The sequence below is a fragment of the Physella acuta genome, unplaced genomic scaffold, assembly GCF_028476545.2.
Source record: "Physella acuta isolate Inbredline_101_S28 unplaced genomic scaffold, ASM2847654v3 ptg002268l, whole genome shotgun sequence".
Lineage (NCBI taxonomy): Eukaryota > Metazoa > Mollusca > Gastropoda > Physidae > Physella > Physella acuta.
In genome coordinates this window covers 65,615-82,065 of record NW_026733767.1, presented here as the reverse complement: position 1 = coordinate 82,065, position 16,451 = coordinate 65,615, and the positions used below count along the sequence as shown (strand labels likewise).

General features: G+C 36.3%; 1 protein-coding gene across 1 annotated transcript; it reads left to right on the top strand.

The window, feature by feature from the left end:
* Window positions 1–3,015: 3,015 nt before the first annotated feature.
* On the top strand, window positions 3,016–15,662 carry LOC131932738 (uncharacterized; the record flags this gene model as incomplete). Its single annotated transcript, XM_059289641.1, is given in 8 exon segments — window positions 3,016–3,095; window positions 3,273–3,417; window positions 5,914–6,014; window positions 7,224–7,322; window positions 8,970–9,125; window positions 10,347–10,435; window positions 10,831–10,958; window positions 12,549–15,662. Coding segments are annotated over 8 exon segments (3,620 nt in total), but the record flags the coding sequence as incomplete, so codon positions are not given.
* Window positions 15,663–16,451: the final 789 nt, after the last annotated feature.

The following is a 16,451-nucleotide window of genomic DNA, read 5'->3' as shown; positions in this document are numbered from 1 at the left end:
TAAGTGCCCCACCGGAGAAAAAAAGTCTGGAAGAAACACTGCTCACTTCACTGATGTGAATTAAACATTGCTATGCGAATCTTCTGTGAAATAATTGCCACTAAATAATAATCATTTGTAGACGATTTTATTTAAATGTGTTTTTAAATTTCAAGCACGCACAATATCGCCACGGTAGTATTTTGAAGAGCATTAAAAATGTTACAGAGGAAAGACATGGTTGATATGTGATTTAAAACATTAAATGGTGTTACTTACGTACATGTGTAGTGATAGTGTGTAAGAAGACGTCAACTATATAGATATCAGTGATATAGACATAGCGACACTATATATAGATGTATCGACATTGTGGTTACAATATGTAGAAATATCGACATTGTCGTTGATTTGTCAGCTTTTTGTGACATTATCATTAATATTTGTAGATACAGCCACATTGTTCCAATCAAAACATAGATACTCGGACATTATCGGTACTATGCATAGCTATAACGATATCGCCGTTACCATACTTAAGTAAGGCGACATTGTCGTTGCTATCATGTGACTTGTGGATGTAATCAGCCCACCCCAAACAATGACGGTGATTTATTACAACCGCTCTTCACCTTTTTAACATGACGGTTCATGGGGCAAGTGAAGTAGAGTTCAACTGTTTCTGTGATCTCGGCATATGAAGGGCACATCCCCTTAAAATTAAATAATCATTGTTAATAAGTAAGTTACCTTTCAAACCTGACGGTCTCCGGGGAAAGTGAAGTAGAGTTCACTTGTTGTTTTTTTTTTTACCTCGGCATATGAAGGGATAGTGCGATCAGCCCTAAGCCCAGCCGCCGTTGCTTTCCCTATCGTGAGTTAGGCACGCTCAACTTACTTGAACCCGGATTTGAACTCGAGACTTTCGGGTATGCAGTCCAGCGCTCTACCACTAGCCCGCACCGCCCATTAAAATTAAATAATCATTTGTTACTAGGTAAAGTTAAGTTCCCTTTCAAACCTGACGGTCTACGGGGCAAGTGAAGAGAAGATCTCTTGTTTCAAGAATCATTGTTAATAAATACCCCAAACCTATATCTTTTTATTAAACCGAGAAGGTTTTCTAATACTGGTATGCAGAGGCGTAGCGAATTATGTACCACTGATTTGAACCCGGATTCGAGCGCGAGACTCTCGGGTTAGCAGTCTAGCTCTCTACCGCTAGGCCACGCCGTCCCTTCAAAGTTGTGATTTAAAACCAGATGGTTGCAATTGGCTTATCCAGTAGCCTATCAACCATTTCACAAAAGTTAACACGGTTCACTAGGTCCCAGGGCCCCCCCCCTTCCCCCCTCCCCCCCTTAAGTAAGGTTCCCCGGGTCCGCTAACGACAGTGAGATATATTAAATCAGGATACGGTGTTTTGGTATTTTAATATTAGAAGCTTCAAGAACGTTTTCCCCGCCCCTAATGAAGGAGCTTCTACTGTACACACCATTTTACATGAAACGACGACGTCCTTAAATTTCGTCATTGCTACTGTGTTATAAGCTGCCATAGCTTAGCCTGTGAAACTAAAAACACCCAAAAGGAACAATTTGACTGCGAGCGTAAAATGAACCGGCTTAGACCGGTTTTGTGCGAGTTAGCAGTTGACACGTTGACTAGCTTGCCTGTTTTATTTCCTGTGTTTGAATTTTTTTTTTACCATAGAACACAGCCACTAGCACAGAGACAGTAGCGTAGCGAGGGGGGGGGGGGGGGGGAGGGCGGGGGGGGGGGGGGGGAGGGCGGGGGGGGGACATATGTCCCCGGGCACCGAGCTTAGGGGGGCGCCAAAATGGGTTGGAAAAATAAATTGAAAGGTTGAGGGGGGTGCAAATTGAAAAGTTGGAGGGGGGGGTGCAAATCGTAATCTCGAGGGGGGGGTGCAAATCGAAAAGTTTGTCCCCGGGCGCCGGGACGGGTCGCTACGCCTCTGCACAGAGATACTTGCCTATCCTATTGTATTTGAATACGGATTTTAAAACTGGTGCTACAGAGATATGGTTACATAGTATTAGACTTACAGTAGTTCTTTTGTTTCAAGAAAAAAAAATTAGATCCGTTGACGCAGGGCCGGCGCTACCTATAATCAGTGTTTCTTCCAGACTTTTTTCTCCGTGGGGGCACTTGAGATTTTCGGGGGGGGGGGGGGGGGCGGTACCACCTTCTTCGGGGGGGGGGGGGCGGACACTGTTAAAAAGTATATATTGTATATAAATTATATAAATTTCATAATGCCCCCCCCCCCCCGAAGAGATGCTTGGAAGAAACTCTGCCTATAATGCGTACTATTATGCAAAAATTTTAGCCCGCACCCAATCCCCCCCCCTACCCCAGAGAAAAAAGACTGGAAGAAACACTGGTGGACTGAGCAACAATTTTAATAGCATGCGATAACGCTTCGGCACAGGAATTGAAGGAATTTGTAGAAACTTATGCGCGGAATAGGGCACGAAACAATTAATCTTGATTTTGTAATGTTCTTATGACGATTATGCAATTAATATTTGTTGATTTCTTATACATACATACACACACACATATATATATATATATATATATATATATATATATATATATATATATATATATATATATATATATATATATATATATATATATATATATTCAATTCACTTGTGTGAAAGGGGGCGTGTTAATGAGTTTTGCCTAGGGTGCTAATACCTTGGCGCCAGGAACTGCGTTGACGTTACTTAGTGTGTCTCATTTGCTTTTAATTTAAACAATTAGGGTTTTGATAGATTGGTTTGCGCCTTACATACGTCTAAAAATATTTTATAACTTTCATGTTCAACCGAATAATGCATAGACAGATCTAAATCCATCAATTAAAAATGCAATGGATTTTTTTTTGTTCTTTTTTTATGTGTATTTTAAATTATTATTCGTCGGTGTTGGGAAGGAAGGGAAATTGGGCTTTATTTAAGTATGTTTTTATGTTTGAACTGTTCCTTTTAGGGAATCCTGGAGAAGGACATATTCTTTGTAAGATCTGCGGCGACAAAGCGTCAGGATTTCACTATGGCGTTTTCTCGTGTGAAGGCTGCAAGGTACACAACTCGTTAAATTACATTTTTTTTTTATGGTCTTACTTATTAATCGCAATTTTGTTGTCCTTTAATATAATAAAAAAAAAATATCAAATGTTCAAATTAACATTATTTATTTTGTAAACAATATATAATTAAAACTGATTATTATAATGGGGTTCAAAAAAAATTTTCCAGGGATTTTTCCGTCGAACAATTCGACACCAACTCACCTACAAACCATGTGACACACCTGGTGCATGCCTTATCATGCGCATCAGTCGAAACAGGTGCCAGTTCTGTAGACTCCAGAAGTGCATTACATCTGGGATGTCCCATGAAGGTAGAAAACAAAAATTAAACAACAGTATTTTGATTTTAAAATAATAGTGATTTTTTATAATTCATACATTTAACTCAAGGACTATATCATAATTGAATGCATGGTTTTCTTTAACAAATGAATATCTCTTCGATCGCATGAAATCATTAATGCCAGCTGTTATTAATTGATTGAAAAATTAAGTAAAGAGCTCAACATAAAGCAAAAATAAATAGTTCATTATTAAGAACTAATATAATAGACCTACATATTTAGGTGGGAAAGTCGAAATTATATGGTAGAGCATACGACTACTGGCCCGCGGGTCTCGGGTGTGGGGAAGTTGCGAGACGTGAAAAGCGAAATGGCGAGGCGGGAAAATGCGAGAAGGGCGCGAAAACGGTCGATCACGTGACTTTTTGTCTCGCATTTTACCACAACCCGATACTTACGCTGGGTGGTTTTGAATTGCGAAGATTTCTGCGAAAAATTTACCGCACCCGATTTTCAGTGGTATTTGGTCCCGACTTCAAAGACGTTTCGTTGACATTGTTAAAACTTCCGATTTTTCCGTCGCTAGACATACTGATGATTTGTCAACTCCCCCCATCTTTTGTGTCGACTTAGAATACCACCTTATTCGAAACGGACGGAAATACCGCCGACGATAGATCAACTTCTGTCTTTTGTGTGGGGCGCCGAGGCCGCCCTGATTTACCGTCTTTGAAGATCACCGTGCCCGGATCCGCTGCCGCCGGAAACATATTTTCTATTGTTGCATAGACATTTTGTATAAGCATGAGCGAGCTAGATTTTAAAAGACGGGATTTTCCTCTCGCTAACGAGAGCGGGCGATTACAGTAGCACAGCAACGATGTTAGGATTTTTAAATAGCTAGATCTAGATATAGATCTATCTATCTTCTTAGTATCTATCTATATAATAAAATCTAGATTTAAAAAATAACAACATACAACACTCGTGTTAAAGGGTAAATGCTTGTTTATTTTAAAACAAAAAAAAAAATAATTTAAATAAATAAAGATGAAAAAAGCATGAAAAAAACTTTTTTTTCGCAAAAAGTGTCTCGCTATTTACCCTTAATTCCGCAGGTATGTCTCGCATTATCTTCTCGCATTTTCCCGCCTCGCCATTTCGCTTTTCGCGTCTCGCAATCTCCCAACACCCGCGGGTCTCAAATCGAATCCGTGTTCAAGTCTGTAAACGTTCCTGGGTCCACCCAGCTCCTGATGAGTATCTGACCCATGGCAAGGAAGTAAAGACGGTAGGGCATAGTGCAGACTACACTTTCCCTTTCCAAGGTCACAGAAGCAGGTGAACTCTACTTCACATGCCCCCTAGACCAGAGGCGTGGCGGGGGGGGGGGGGGGGACATATGTCCCCGGGCGCCGACCTTAGGGGGGGGGGGCGCCAAATTGAAAGTTTGAGGGGGGTGCAAATGAAAAGTTCGAGGGGGGGGGGGGGTGCAAATCGAAAGTTTGAGGGGGGGGGGGGGGTTGCAAATCAAAAATTTGCTCCCGAGGGGGGCGCCAAATTGAAAGTATGTCCCCGGGCGCCGGGAAGGGTCGCTACGCCTCTGCCCTAGACTGTCAGGCTTAAAAAGAGAACTTAACTTTTACATGTTTTGAAAATATAAGTAGGCTATGGTTTCTATTGGTTTGGTACTTTTACCATCTTAAATAAGGCATTTTTTTAAATTATGTTTTCTTGAACTTATCCTTTGCCTATACAGCTTATGCAGCCAATATGAAAATATTAAAACATATGTTTAAGATTTATACGCAAGTTTGGAGTGAATTTTTTTTTTTCTTCTGAAAACCCTGTTTACCTGTAAGATTAGTTTATTTGCCACTACACTAGTTATTAATAAAATAGTATGAAAACACATACCACATTTAAATGGAGTAGTGTCATAATTTTCTGTGTACTGTTTTCATGAATTTACCCATTGACTAAATGGAGTAGTGTTATATAATTTCTTAATTTATCCGTTGATTAACGCTTGCAAGCACTCATTTTGAAAATTGATAAACACAATATGAAACCCCATGGCATACAGTTTATACATAGGTGTTTAATTTAACTCTGTATATGTTCAGCTGTTAGAGACGTGAAAAGCGAAAAGGCGAGGCGGGAAAATGCGAGAAGGGCGCGAAAACGGTCGGTCACGTGACTTTTTGTCTCGCATTTTACCACAACCCGATACTTACGCTGGGTGGTGTTGAATTGCGAAGATTTCTGCGGAAAATTTACCGCACCCGATTTTCAGTGGTATTTGGTCCAGACTTCAAAGACGTTCCGTTTACATTGTTAAAACTTCCTATTTTTCGGTCGCTAGACATACTGATGATTTGTCAACTCCCCCCCCCCCCCATCTGAATTTATCCGTTGAGTAACACTTGCAAGCACTCATTTTGAAAATTGATAAACACAATATGAAACCCCATGGCATACAGTTTATACATAGGTGTTTAATTTAACTCTGTATATGTTCAGCTGTTAGGTTGGGCAGGTGTCCAAAGAAGGCTCGACCGTCCAGCAGCAGTTTCTTCATGCTCCCACAGACACAGCACGGCCACGTCGACTTGGACAAACAGGTAGAAGATGTGCACCTCTTAATGGGGGTGGGGACACGCCTAACTCTTCTCCTCCCTCCCCCCCCCCTTTTTTTGAGCGCATTTTTATTAACTCGTCATTTCTGGATGTATGAATGGATGGATGAATGTGTGTCCGCAGCTTTAAGTCGTATCTCCTCCTCAACGAAGCAATATCGAGGACTAGTTCCAAAGCAAATATGTTAAGCAAGTTCCAAGGATGATTGTGGGCCAAAAAAGTCCCGGAATTCCTTCCTGGATTTCCCGGAAAAGCCAAAAAACCTCGAACAAATGCAGTTTTTGGTCCATATCTCGGCAACCAGACCACTTAGCGACTTGAAACATTTACCAATCGATTCCTGTCATAATTTAGAACAATATTGCCGAAGAAAGTTTTCAACAATATCTTTTCTTTCGGTCACAAAAAATTAATTAAGAATTTTTAAACTGAGCATCGTGTAGGTCTAGGATGGTTTTTTTAATTTAAACTGAGCATCGTGTAGATTTTTAGCGCAAAAAAATATCCTTTCATTCGGTCACAAAAAATAAAAAATTGTTATGGATAACATAAGGAAATTGCGCTTAAATTGTCACTAGACTTTTTATTAACTTGTTTTTTATAAAAAAAGAGTTTGTATACTTCAACTATAATCCCGCACCCTCCAACCCCAAACTTGCTTCACCTCCTTCTACCCCCCCCCCCTGGGGATAAACAATTCTGAAAGAAACACTGAAAGGGAGGAAAGGGTTGGGAGGAATAAAGTACATGTGTGGGAGTACAAAAAGAGTGGGCAGTATTGGAGTGGGAGGGATGGGAAAGGAAGGAAAACAGAGGGATACAGCGGCAAAACTGTTTAAAATTATATGTGTTGAAGGTGTTGATGGAGAGGTATGAATCCTTGCTACGAATTTTTGGAAACTTCATATTTTTGTTTTATTTTGCAATTACTTTAAACTAAAAAAAAAAATCTTAAAGAATGAGAACCTGTTGATATTAATTTACAAAAACCTCATACATAATTTAATGCTCTAATTTAAAGTTATAGTAACTTTGTTAATTAATTGTCAAGATTAGAGGTTGTTACCATGCAATCTGTTTATTTTACATATATTGTCCTTGTAATATAATTTCACTATAATCTATATAGGCCCAATGATGCATAATTTTAGCCGTTATCATACATCCCTTTTTCGAATTTTAATGTTTTTCAGCTAAAGATAGAGCAAATGGTGCTCTATATCCACGAAGCCTACAGATCAGCAGTAAAAAACTATAATGCTTGCCCTGTCAGTGGAGCTGGTAATGAGCAGGTTGGTGTGTTTACTTATTGCAGACGCCCCTGTTTATAGATTTTCTATATGTTGGCTTGTGGAATTGATTTTGATTTTCAGTATAGATCTAAGTTTGGTAAAATCACGATATAGCGTCGGAAATTATTGGGTAATGTTCGTTGAGTTTCGGTAACATTCGTTACTGTAAACCATAGTTTATTTGACCGGTGAAATAAAAATAAAGTCAAGTGCATTAAATTAATGTTTTAACTTCATTTACAGTTTAATTGACAGAAAATTAATAACAGATAGAAAATCTAAATATTATTAATAAACTCGAGTGTAGTAATTAATTTTTTTTTTTTTTAAGAAACAGAAAAAACCTGCAGAAGATTTGCGACAACCAGCTGTCTGTTAGTAAATAAGACGATTAGATTAACTAAAGTTAAAAGTAGTAAGAATAACTAGAATAATGTTTAGTAGCAGCAATAATTAGCACATACACTTAAAATAATTAGAAATACAAAATAATTAGCAAAACAGTATTTAAAATGCAACTAAAATCAATCCTTGCACATTTTTAAACATTATGTATTAAAAATAATATGGCGGCAAATAAATGATGGTTTACAGTATTTCCGGTGGTTTCCGGAACGGCTCGACAGACTACGCCATGGTTTTACTGTTTTTTACTGCTGTACAGTTCCGGAATAATAACCGACGCTATATCGTGATTTTACCCTAAGTTTAGGGTACTTGTTTCTAACAGATATTATTAGCCTATTAGATTTTTAATTTTAATATTTGAATTTTATTTTAAGTGTAATAATATTGCATAGATCTAGATCTAGATCTAGATCTAGATTCTAGGATCTAGCCAGTTTGAGTTTCGATTTGTTGATTAGATCTAGAAATATAGATATAGAATCTAGAATCTAGACAAACTAGTTTTAGTTTAGGTCAGGACAATTTAGAGTTAAAGTTTAGGTTTTGCTCTGAAAAGCAAAAAGGGACGATATTTCGAATCATCCCTTTGAATCCTGGTCAGAACGTCCCCCCGGCGTAGACTCAACCAACTGGCGGGCTTGTTTTATTGAGTTAAATATAAACTCAAAACAATAGGGCCTAATATAAACAATCTCCTTCCAGTAGGTCAGACCACATACCAAGCACGCACATTGTTGTGTGTCGTGCCTTAAACAATTGTATTAAAACCTTGCGGTAACAAAAAAAAAAGACTAGAGATATTTTCATCAGATGAAACCAAGCTCATTTACTTATAACTAAATAGTTAGAGATTATGGGGAAACCACTTTAATTTATAGATGGCGGCTGTTTATATCGCTAATCTTGCTCGCAAACACTGCTATTTAATGTTAATTTCTGGCCAATCGGCTCTATATATATTATATAATAATATATTGTTATATTTTTATTTAGCCATTAATTTTAGTTTATTATTCAGTTATTTTTAATATTTGACATTATACTTCTATTAAAGCCTTAACAATGAGGCAACTTTTTTTACTACTAGTCTTGGCTGATTTTACGCACCTAAAATAATAGATTATCCTAATAAATTCTAGCTGTAGACTGCAAATCTAAGCTTATTTCTTCAAATTTAACTACTTTAAACCAGAATTTCATGCATGTTAAATGTTATTGTTTATTTATTTTCTTCATTAGGTAGCTGTAGATTCAGATAATTTTACCATCATATTTTACACCCATTACATCCCATCTGTGGTGCGGTTCATCACAACCTTGGCTAAAAAGATACCACAGTTTTTAGACATAAGCCTAGCAGATCAGAGAGCATTAATAAAAGGTTGTATTTTAGAGGTGAGCCTTATGCACAAAAAAATTGTTACATAAATTATTTATTTTAATTAACCGTCTGTTAGGCCTATATTTCATGCATAATTAATATTAATATTATCAAATGAAATATTAATTATACATTGCTTTTGTAAATCAATGTTTTATTTTGTTTTAAAAAACATTACCTGGTATATCCAGGAATATTGGTAAAGTCTTAGTACATACAGCTTAATATTGTCCTCATCTGTTTCTATGGTTGGACAAACTAATTCTTTCCAACTTGAGTGCAGGGCTGGCGCTACCTATAAGGCGAACTAGGTGGTCGCCTAGGGCGCTGTCCGTAGGGGGCATGAAAATGCGAAATTGCAATTATTTAAAATACCTAATAATTTACAACTTTGATTAGATTACATTGACTATATACAAAGGCATAGCTATCTATTTAGGTGCCCAGGATGAACTATCAATTTTGCGCCCCATCTTCAAATTAGACCTAGATCTATATATAAGTATTCGCGTTGGTGAAAATGTGCCCCTTCTTCCCTTATTTGAAAAGGTCGGGGCGCTTTTTTAACCAGTTTTTCTCCCAGACTTTTTCCAATGGGGGGGGGGGGGGGGGGGGATAAAAAAAATTTCTGTATAAATTCCATTGTAGTATGCAAAATAGGCAAATCTTTAAACCACTTCCATGACTTATTCTCTCATTTAAATAGTCAAATCGGGGTGCCTATAGATCTAATTAAAAGAGTTTTTTATTAAGCGAATTAAAACTAAAAATTCTTCTCTTAAGAATTATTAAATTTCAGCATCCTGACAAATGACTAAGCTATGAAAAGGAATTAATTCCAAATTCATTTTATTAGTATAAATAAAAATTTTTAAAAGTGGGAAACCATTACACATACCAAGTTTCCTTGATTCATAGTCTTTGACCAACTTGCCTAATAAGAAGGAAAACTATTCATAATTTTTGTTGGACTTAAATAAGAAATTTTAAAACTTGTAATATATATATATATATGAGGGGGCCCGAAAAAAATTGCGTGGGAGGGGGGGGGGTTTAATAAGTTTTGCCTAGGGTGCTAAATAACCTGGCGCCGGCACTGCTTGAGTGTAACTAATCTCATTCTCAGTACATTGACCAAGATTAAATTTAACAAAATAAAATTATTCTGTTACAATGTTTTGTAGTAATGTTGGAAACATCTTTGTAAATATAAATGTCTTTTTTCACTTACACAGATAGCATTTATTCATGACAGCACACATGTAAGCATGAATGGAGACATTTGGACGGACAGCAAGCTGAACTTTAACATTTCCAGATCTAGGTAAATGAATTTCTCTATATGTTTAGGCTAAAATAATTCTTTATGGCTCAATCTAATTCTCAGTATTACACATAATAAGATATAGCAAAAAAAATTTCTCTTATTAGTATTATACCTTTGTATTTAAATTAATGTATACGTTTTTTTAACTTTAAAATGTAATCTAGATACATCACTATTCACGGCTATGTTCTATTTGTAAAATGAGCATAAAATGGCAAATTATTGACAGAACTGTAAGCACAACCCCATAACTGCTAAATAAGTAATTTGAATTTAGATCCTCAAATATGAATAAAAGATATTTCTCCTAATGTTGTTATTTTATTACCATACATTGTACACATACAAATTAAACTACAATGCCATTATCTCCACATTACCTCCCTGTTCAGGCTGGAGTCAATGGGTCTGATTGGTGAAATCTTCCAAAAATTTTGGCGCATCATGACCAAGACCCTTAAAATGAAGCTAACAGATGTAGAGGTGTCTCTTATATGTGCCTTGTTGATTTTCAGCCCAGGTAATTAGGGAAGTTGTAATAAATAGAGTGAGGGTGATTTCCCCTAAGGTTTCTCCTATATTCTTATATAACAATAAGACATGCTGGCATTTTAGTTCAATCTAGCTATATAATTAATTATTTTGATACTTAATTTAAAAAAAAAAATATAGAATAGAATCAAGTAGAAAACAGAATTGAGCTTCAATAAACATAAACATTTTGTGCATAACTGAGTGAAAAATTATTACTTTAAAAAAAATTGTATTCCTTTTTTTAAAAAGTTAATCAAACATCTAACTAAGTCACATATGTCACAGTGCATTGTCATCATGTTTTGACCTTAATAAAAAGTTTGAAACAAATCAGTCTGGTAGATGTGATATTTTTTGAGAAATTAGAAATGCTTTAAAGCACTACTGCTTGTGAATGATTCAAAATATGAAAAAATCAAGAGGATAAGATCTTTTTCTCATTTATGAAATTTTGCTTACCTAACTAAAAAGGTATTTAAAGTTATCTTTTTTTTTAGAAATGGAAATAGTGTAAAGTAACAGTTACGGATATCAGAAGTAATCCAAGTATAATATCGTATGCTTATATATAAAAATGTTGTCTATAGAACTGAAACAGTATTTAAGTTATAGTGCTCCCAAAGAAATAGAGCAACTTCTGGTAACAGGAAATCTTACAAAAGTTGAAAGGAAACTTTGCAAACAACATGATACTTATATTTGAAAGTTTTGTCTACTTAGCTTTAAGGATACTCAACCTATCATCTTTTGTAAGACAAGAAGTAGAATCAGTATCACTTCAGTTTTCCAGAAATAGCCCAAAAGTTGATATAAAACTACAAATTTGATATAATACTTATAATTGAAACTTAGTCAACCACGGTATATAAAGGATATTTAAATTATCATGTTAACAGACACACACACACACAGATGGATATGATGGTAAAACCAAGTTTTTTGGCTCCAGAACATTATAAAATGTCAAAATTTGTCAAAGACTTGATTTTTTTTAACAATTACAATTCATCCTTATATTCAAAAAAGGATGCAGTGAAAATGTGGAAAACTGCAAAAAATATTACAATTTCATAATCATAACAGCTTAAACAATTCTTTTTTAAAGAAATAACTGTTATTAAAAGTAGATTTACTGTACATTTTCAAGTAGATCAACTAAATGTTTTTTTAGAAGGAGTTTAAATAAAATATACTTAAAAGCACAAAAATTAAATACAAATTTTATATATATATATATATATATATAAACAAATTAACAGTAAAAAAACAAATAAAATAAAGGATTCAAATTTATAAATACCTAAGTGTGGTAACCGAAAAGTCTCAAGTTGAGTTTATGTTCTCAAGCGCAAAAGATTTCTTATTAGACCTCTGAGATATCCCTAAAAATTAAAGTTGGCTGAGCAAAAATAGTTCTGATTATACTAATGCTACTTCATCTGTCCAATTTGAAATGAGACTTTAACTTTTAGTTTTGTTAAATTTTAATTTAAAAAAAGTAAAATAGCAATACATGGGAAAAAAATGAAGTAGCCTAATAATTCATTTGCATTCCTTGTTTGGTTTTGGCTTTCAGACAGGGAGGGGCTGATGAGTGTCAGGTACCTGGAGAACCTGGAGACCGAGCTGGCTATGGCACTCAAATGTCAGCTGATCCTTAACCATGGGGAGCTGCCTTACATCTTCTATCACCTAGTGGACGTGATCATAGAGCTGCGAGGGATCTCAACTCAATTTCTGGAGGCTGTGTTGGACGCTAGGGTGGATAAATCCAGTGCTGATCATGTATCCGTGGATGCTGAGGTGGAACAGAAACCCACAGTTAGAATCATTGAGAAAATTGTGGAAAAATCAAAACAAGGAGAGAAGACAGTGTTAAAAGATATTAGCGATAATGATTTGATAGATGAGCCACATATTCTAAGAGAGTTGTCGTCTAGCAGTAGTGATGGCGGGCTTGGAATGTGTTGCATACGTTCCATCTTGGATGAGGAAAATATGGGTGAAGGGTTCAGGAGGATCAATTCCTGCTTGGATATTGGGGATTTTTCCAGTGACACGGACTGTGAAGAAATACGTTCCCCACCTCATTTAGAATTAAGTACAGACTGTGTAGGTGACAGTGGTAGACAGATAGACAAAAACCATAGCCAAGAGGAGAAAAATCAAATTCCTGAAGATGCCTCATTTGATGATATTCCTACACTACAGTTAGATGGTCAGAAAGCAAAATTCTGTAGCTCAAATAAAATAAAAGCTGAAAATCAAACTTTAAATAATTTAGCTCAAGAAAAAAGCTATTTAAATACTGACAGGGTTTCCAAAAGTCAGGTAGAGGTAGATGATATTGAAAAAAAAAAAACTGTGGACAGTATGGAAAAGTTGGAAGCTAACATTGGTGCAAGAGGTGAGAATTCAGAACAGGAAGAAGTTGAAAAAGTATTAGGTAATGTTAAAAAAAGTGTAGCTCTTCTAAATGAAAGTACACATTTTCGTGAAACTGGTTACGCCATGTCAGAGGCTGATCCCACAGAAATGTCTCTGGATTTGTCGGTTAAAAAAGTAATTTTAGGTAAGGAAGGGTGCGGATCAAATCAAAAAGATGAATATATAGTAATGGAAATACCATTTAAGTGTATGTTAAATAATTTAAAACAACATTCACCACCCCAACACAGGTCTGCAATTGTAGAAATTAGAGATGAGATTCTGAAACACAATGAGACAGCTATTAATGAAGCATCGGACCATGCTGGCAGTATAAAAACTGCTGACAGCAATTTAAGTCCACTTCCTGGTGGGGACTCTTCGGAGAAAGTTTCTAAAAAAACACATCTACGCAAAATGCCTCGAATAACTACTAATAGGTGGAATATACCTAATTGTAATACTAACTATTTGACTGGTTCCATTGAGGAAAACAGTAGCTTTATGTTTTCTACATCGTCACTGCGACATGGAACTTTGAGTTTGAGTGATGCTGAGAAAAACATGAATGGAAAAGAATCTGCGCAGAACTCATATATAGGAATGCAAAACCAGATACACGAGCTCAAAAGAAAACTAAGTGATGCTGTACTGGCATCTGATTGTAATGAAACAAAAGAAATCTCAGAACAGCCTGTAAAACAAAACAGCCATTTTAATTCTTATACAGAAAATGATAACTTCAGAGTCACAGAAAAGTCTAACTACCATTCTCCTGAAGTGATGAACAATTCAACACCACACAGCAACAGTTCTGATGCTCCTGTGGTCATGGAAACCTGTCAGGTAGAGAACTGCTTGGACTGCAGGACAAACAGAGAGCAAGAAGTGCAAATAAAACGTCGCAACACCATGCCAGCAAGACTGGGTTACTCGTACTTTGTAGCGCCGCAGTCAGGCTTGCAGAAATCCAGTCAGCTCCAGAAACCTGGGACTCACAGTTACATAAAACCAGAGCAGAAGCCACCATTACGAGCTGCTGCCTCCAATCCCTCACTTCATCTTGCCTGGTCTGATCCTGGTGCTGGCCAAAATAATTTCCTCACCCATTCCACAGACAGAAACTGGAATTCTGATGCCAACCTCTCCCAGTCTTCAAGACTATGTCCCTCCACCCTACCATCCATTCCACAGCTGTTTTCTCTACCTCCAAGTTCTAACAGCAGTAATTACTACAACTCCTCAGCACTGTATTGCAGCAAACAAAGCTTTACCCCTGAATACCATGAGCTCACCGGTAAAGAAACACCCACTAATATATTCAAGACACCATACTATGCCATGCATGGTGGTTTCCAGAAGGCATTTGAATCTTCATTGTCGACATTACCTAACCCAAAAGATGGGCCGATAGACATGACATCTCCTTCAAAGCCGTATCATCACACAGACACGACACAAGGTCCATTTGCGCAGACTCTCAACTCAAGCCTTTCCTCTGTTAATCCTGCACATTATAGTTCCCATTCTTCACCATATGAAAATATTTACACTGCTGGTTATAATGGAACAAAACTTTCTGGTGTACATGACCACAGTGTCAACAAATCACCCTTATACCCAGGGTTAAATCAATATTCACATCCAACCTCCATTTCTATACCACAATCTACCACTGCACAAACCTATATACAAAACGGACAGGCACAACTTACAGCTTCAACCTCATCTTCAGCAAAAGACAGTTCCTGCTATAACTCTCATACGTTATCTCTAACCCATATGGACAGCAGCTTTCATCAAAACTCTAAGAATTATCAACTCCAGGGCAGACAAAGATCACAGTCTTTCTCCTGCACCCAGCGATTGAGTCGTAGCAGCATCCAGAAACTGTTACTTGAGAACCCTAACCAAAAGGTTGCAGTCCAACCCCATCCATACTTTAACCAGTCTTATCATATATCGCATTGAGCCGCTTACCACTCTTGAAAATGTGTTGATATTACAAACCTGAGCTGCTTCTTTGAAACATCGCCTGACCAAATGTTATACTCCTTTAGATCTTCAACAACATGGGCGGATTAATTAAAAACAATAGCCATTGTAGGCAGATGACACTGATGCTTATTTTTTTTTTTGTATTTTGAACACATATTTCTGACAAAATAGTGTGTTGTCTCGATCAGGTCGTTTAAGCTTATGGCTGCTAACCTAAAGTCCTGAGTTTAAACCTCTGGCAGAAATGGCTCGATAGCTGGGAACAATTTGGGGGGGGGGGGGGGAGGGAGGTGGGGTAACAACCAAAATGAACAACTTGCAGTTTGTTTTTGGTTGGACAAAGGCTATGAAAGCAAGTCCAGAAAAAAAAAGCTGGCTGTAAATAAAATATCTGAGTCAACGGCCTATATGGCGCTTATCATTTTGTTTGAGGAAATCTTGTCCAACATTACAATTAAGAACCAAGAAGAAAAAGAATGTAGGTCACCCCTTTTTTTTTGTTTAATTAATGTATTGAATATATTTATCAAAAACATTATTTCATTAGCAAATAATATAAAAATGTAATAAAAGATGAATAAGTTACAGATTCTCATTGGATTTAGGTTAGAACAAAAATTTGAATACAAACATGAAATGCAATAGCTTTTTTGTGAATATCTTGACTTAAACTTCTTTAAATATTTAAATGTTTGCTTTTTTCTCTTTACTTTATACTATAATATCTATAATTTTGCCAAACTAGAGTACATTTTAAAAAATACACCATGTAAACAAGAATTTGCTTCAGTTCTGTATACACCCTAAAAAAATCTTTTATATTTCTTGTGTTATATTGTGGACTAAATTTATCAATAAAGATTGTTGCTTTAATAGTTATACTTACCAATCTTTGGTTTACATTAGTTGAATAAAATAGTTGGTAAAAACTTGCTATGTCTACGCATTTTTGGTCCAAGTATTAAAGTTGTTGGTAAAGATACTTACATCTACTTTTTAAAAATTAATTTTGCTTGTGCATGAAATATTAACATTAACCCTTCAGAGACAAATG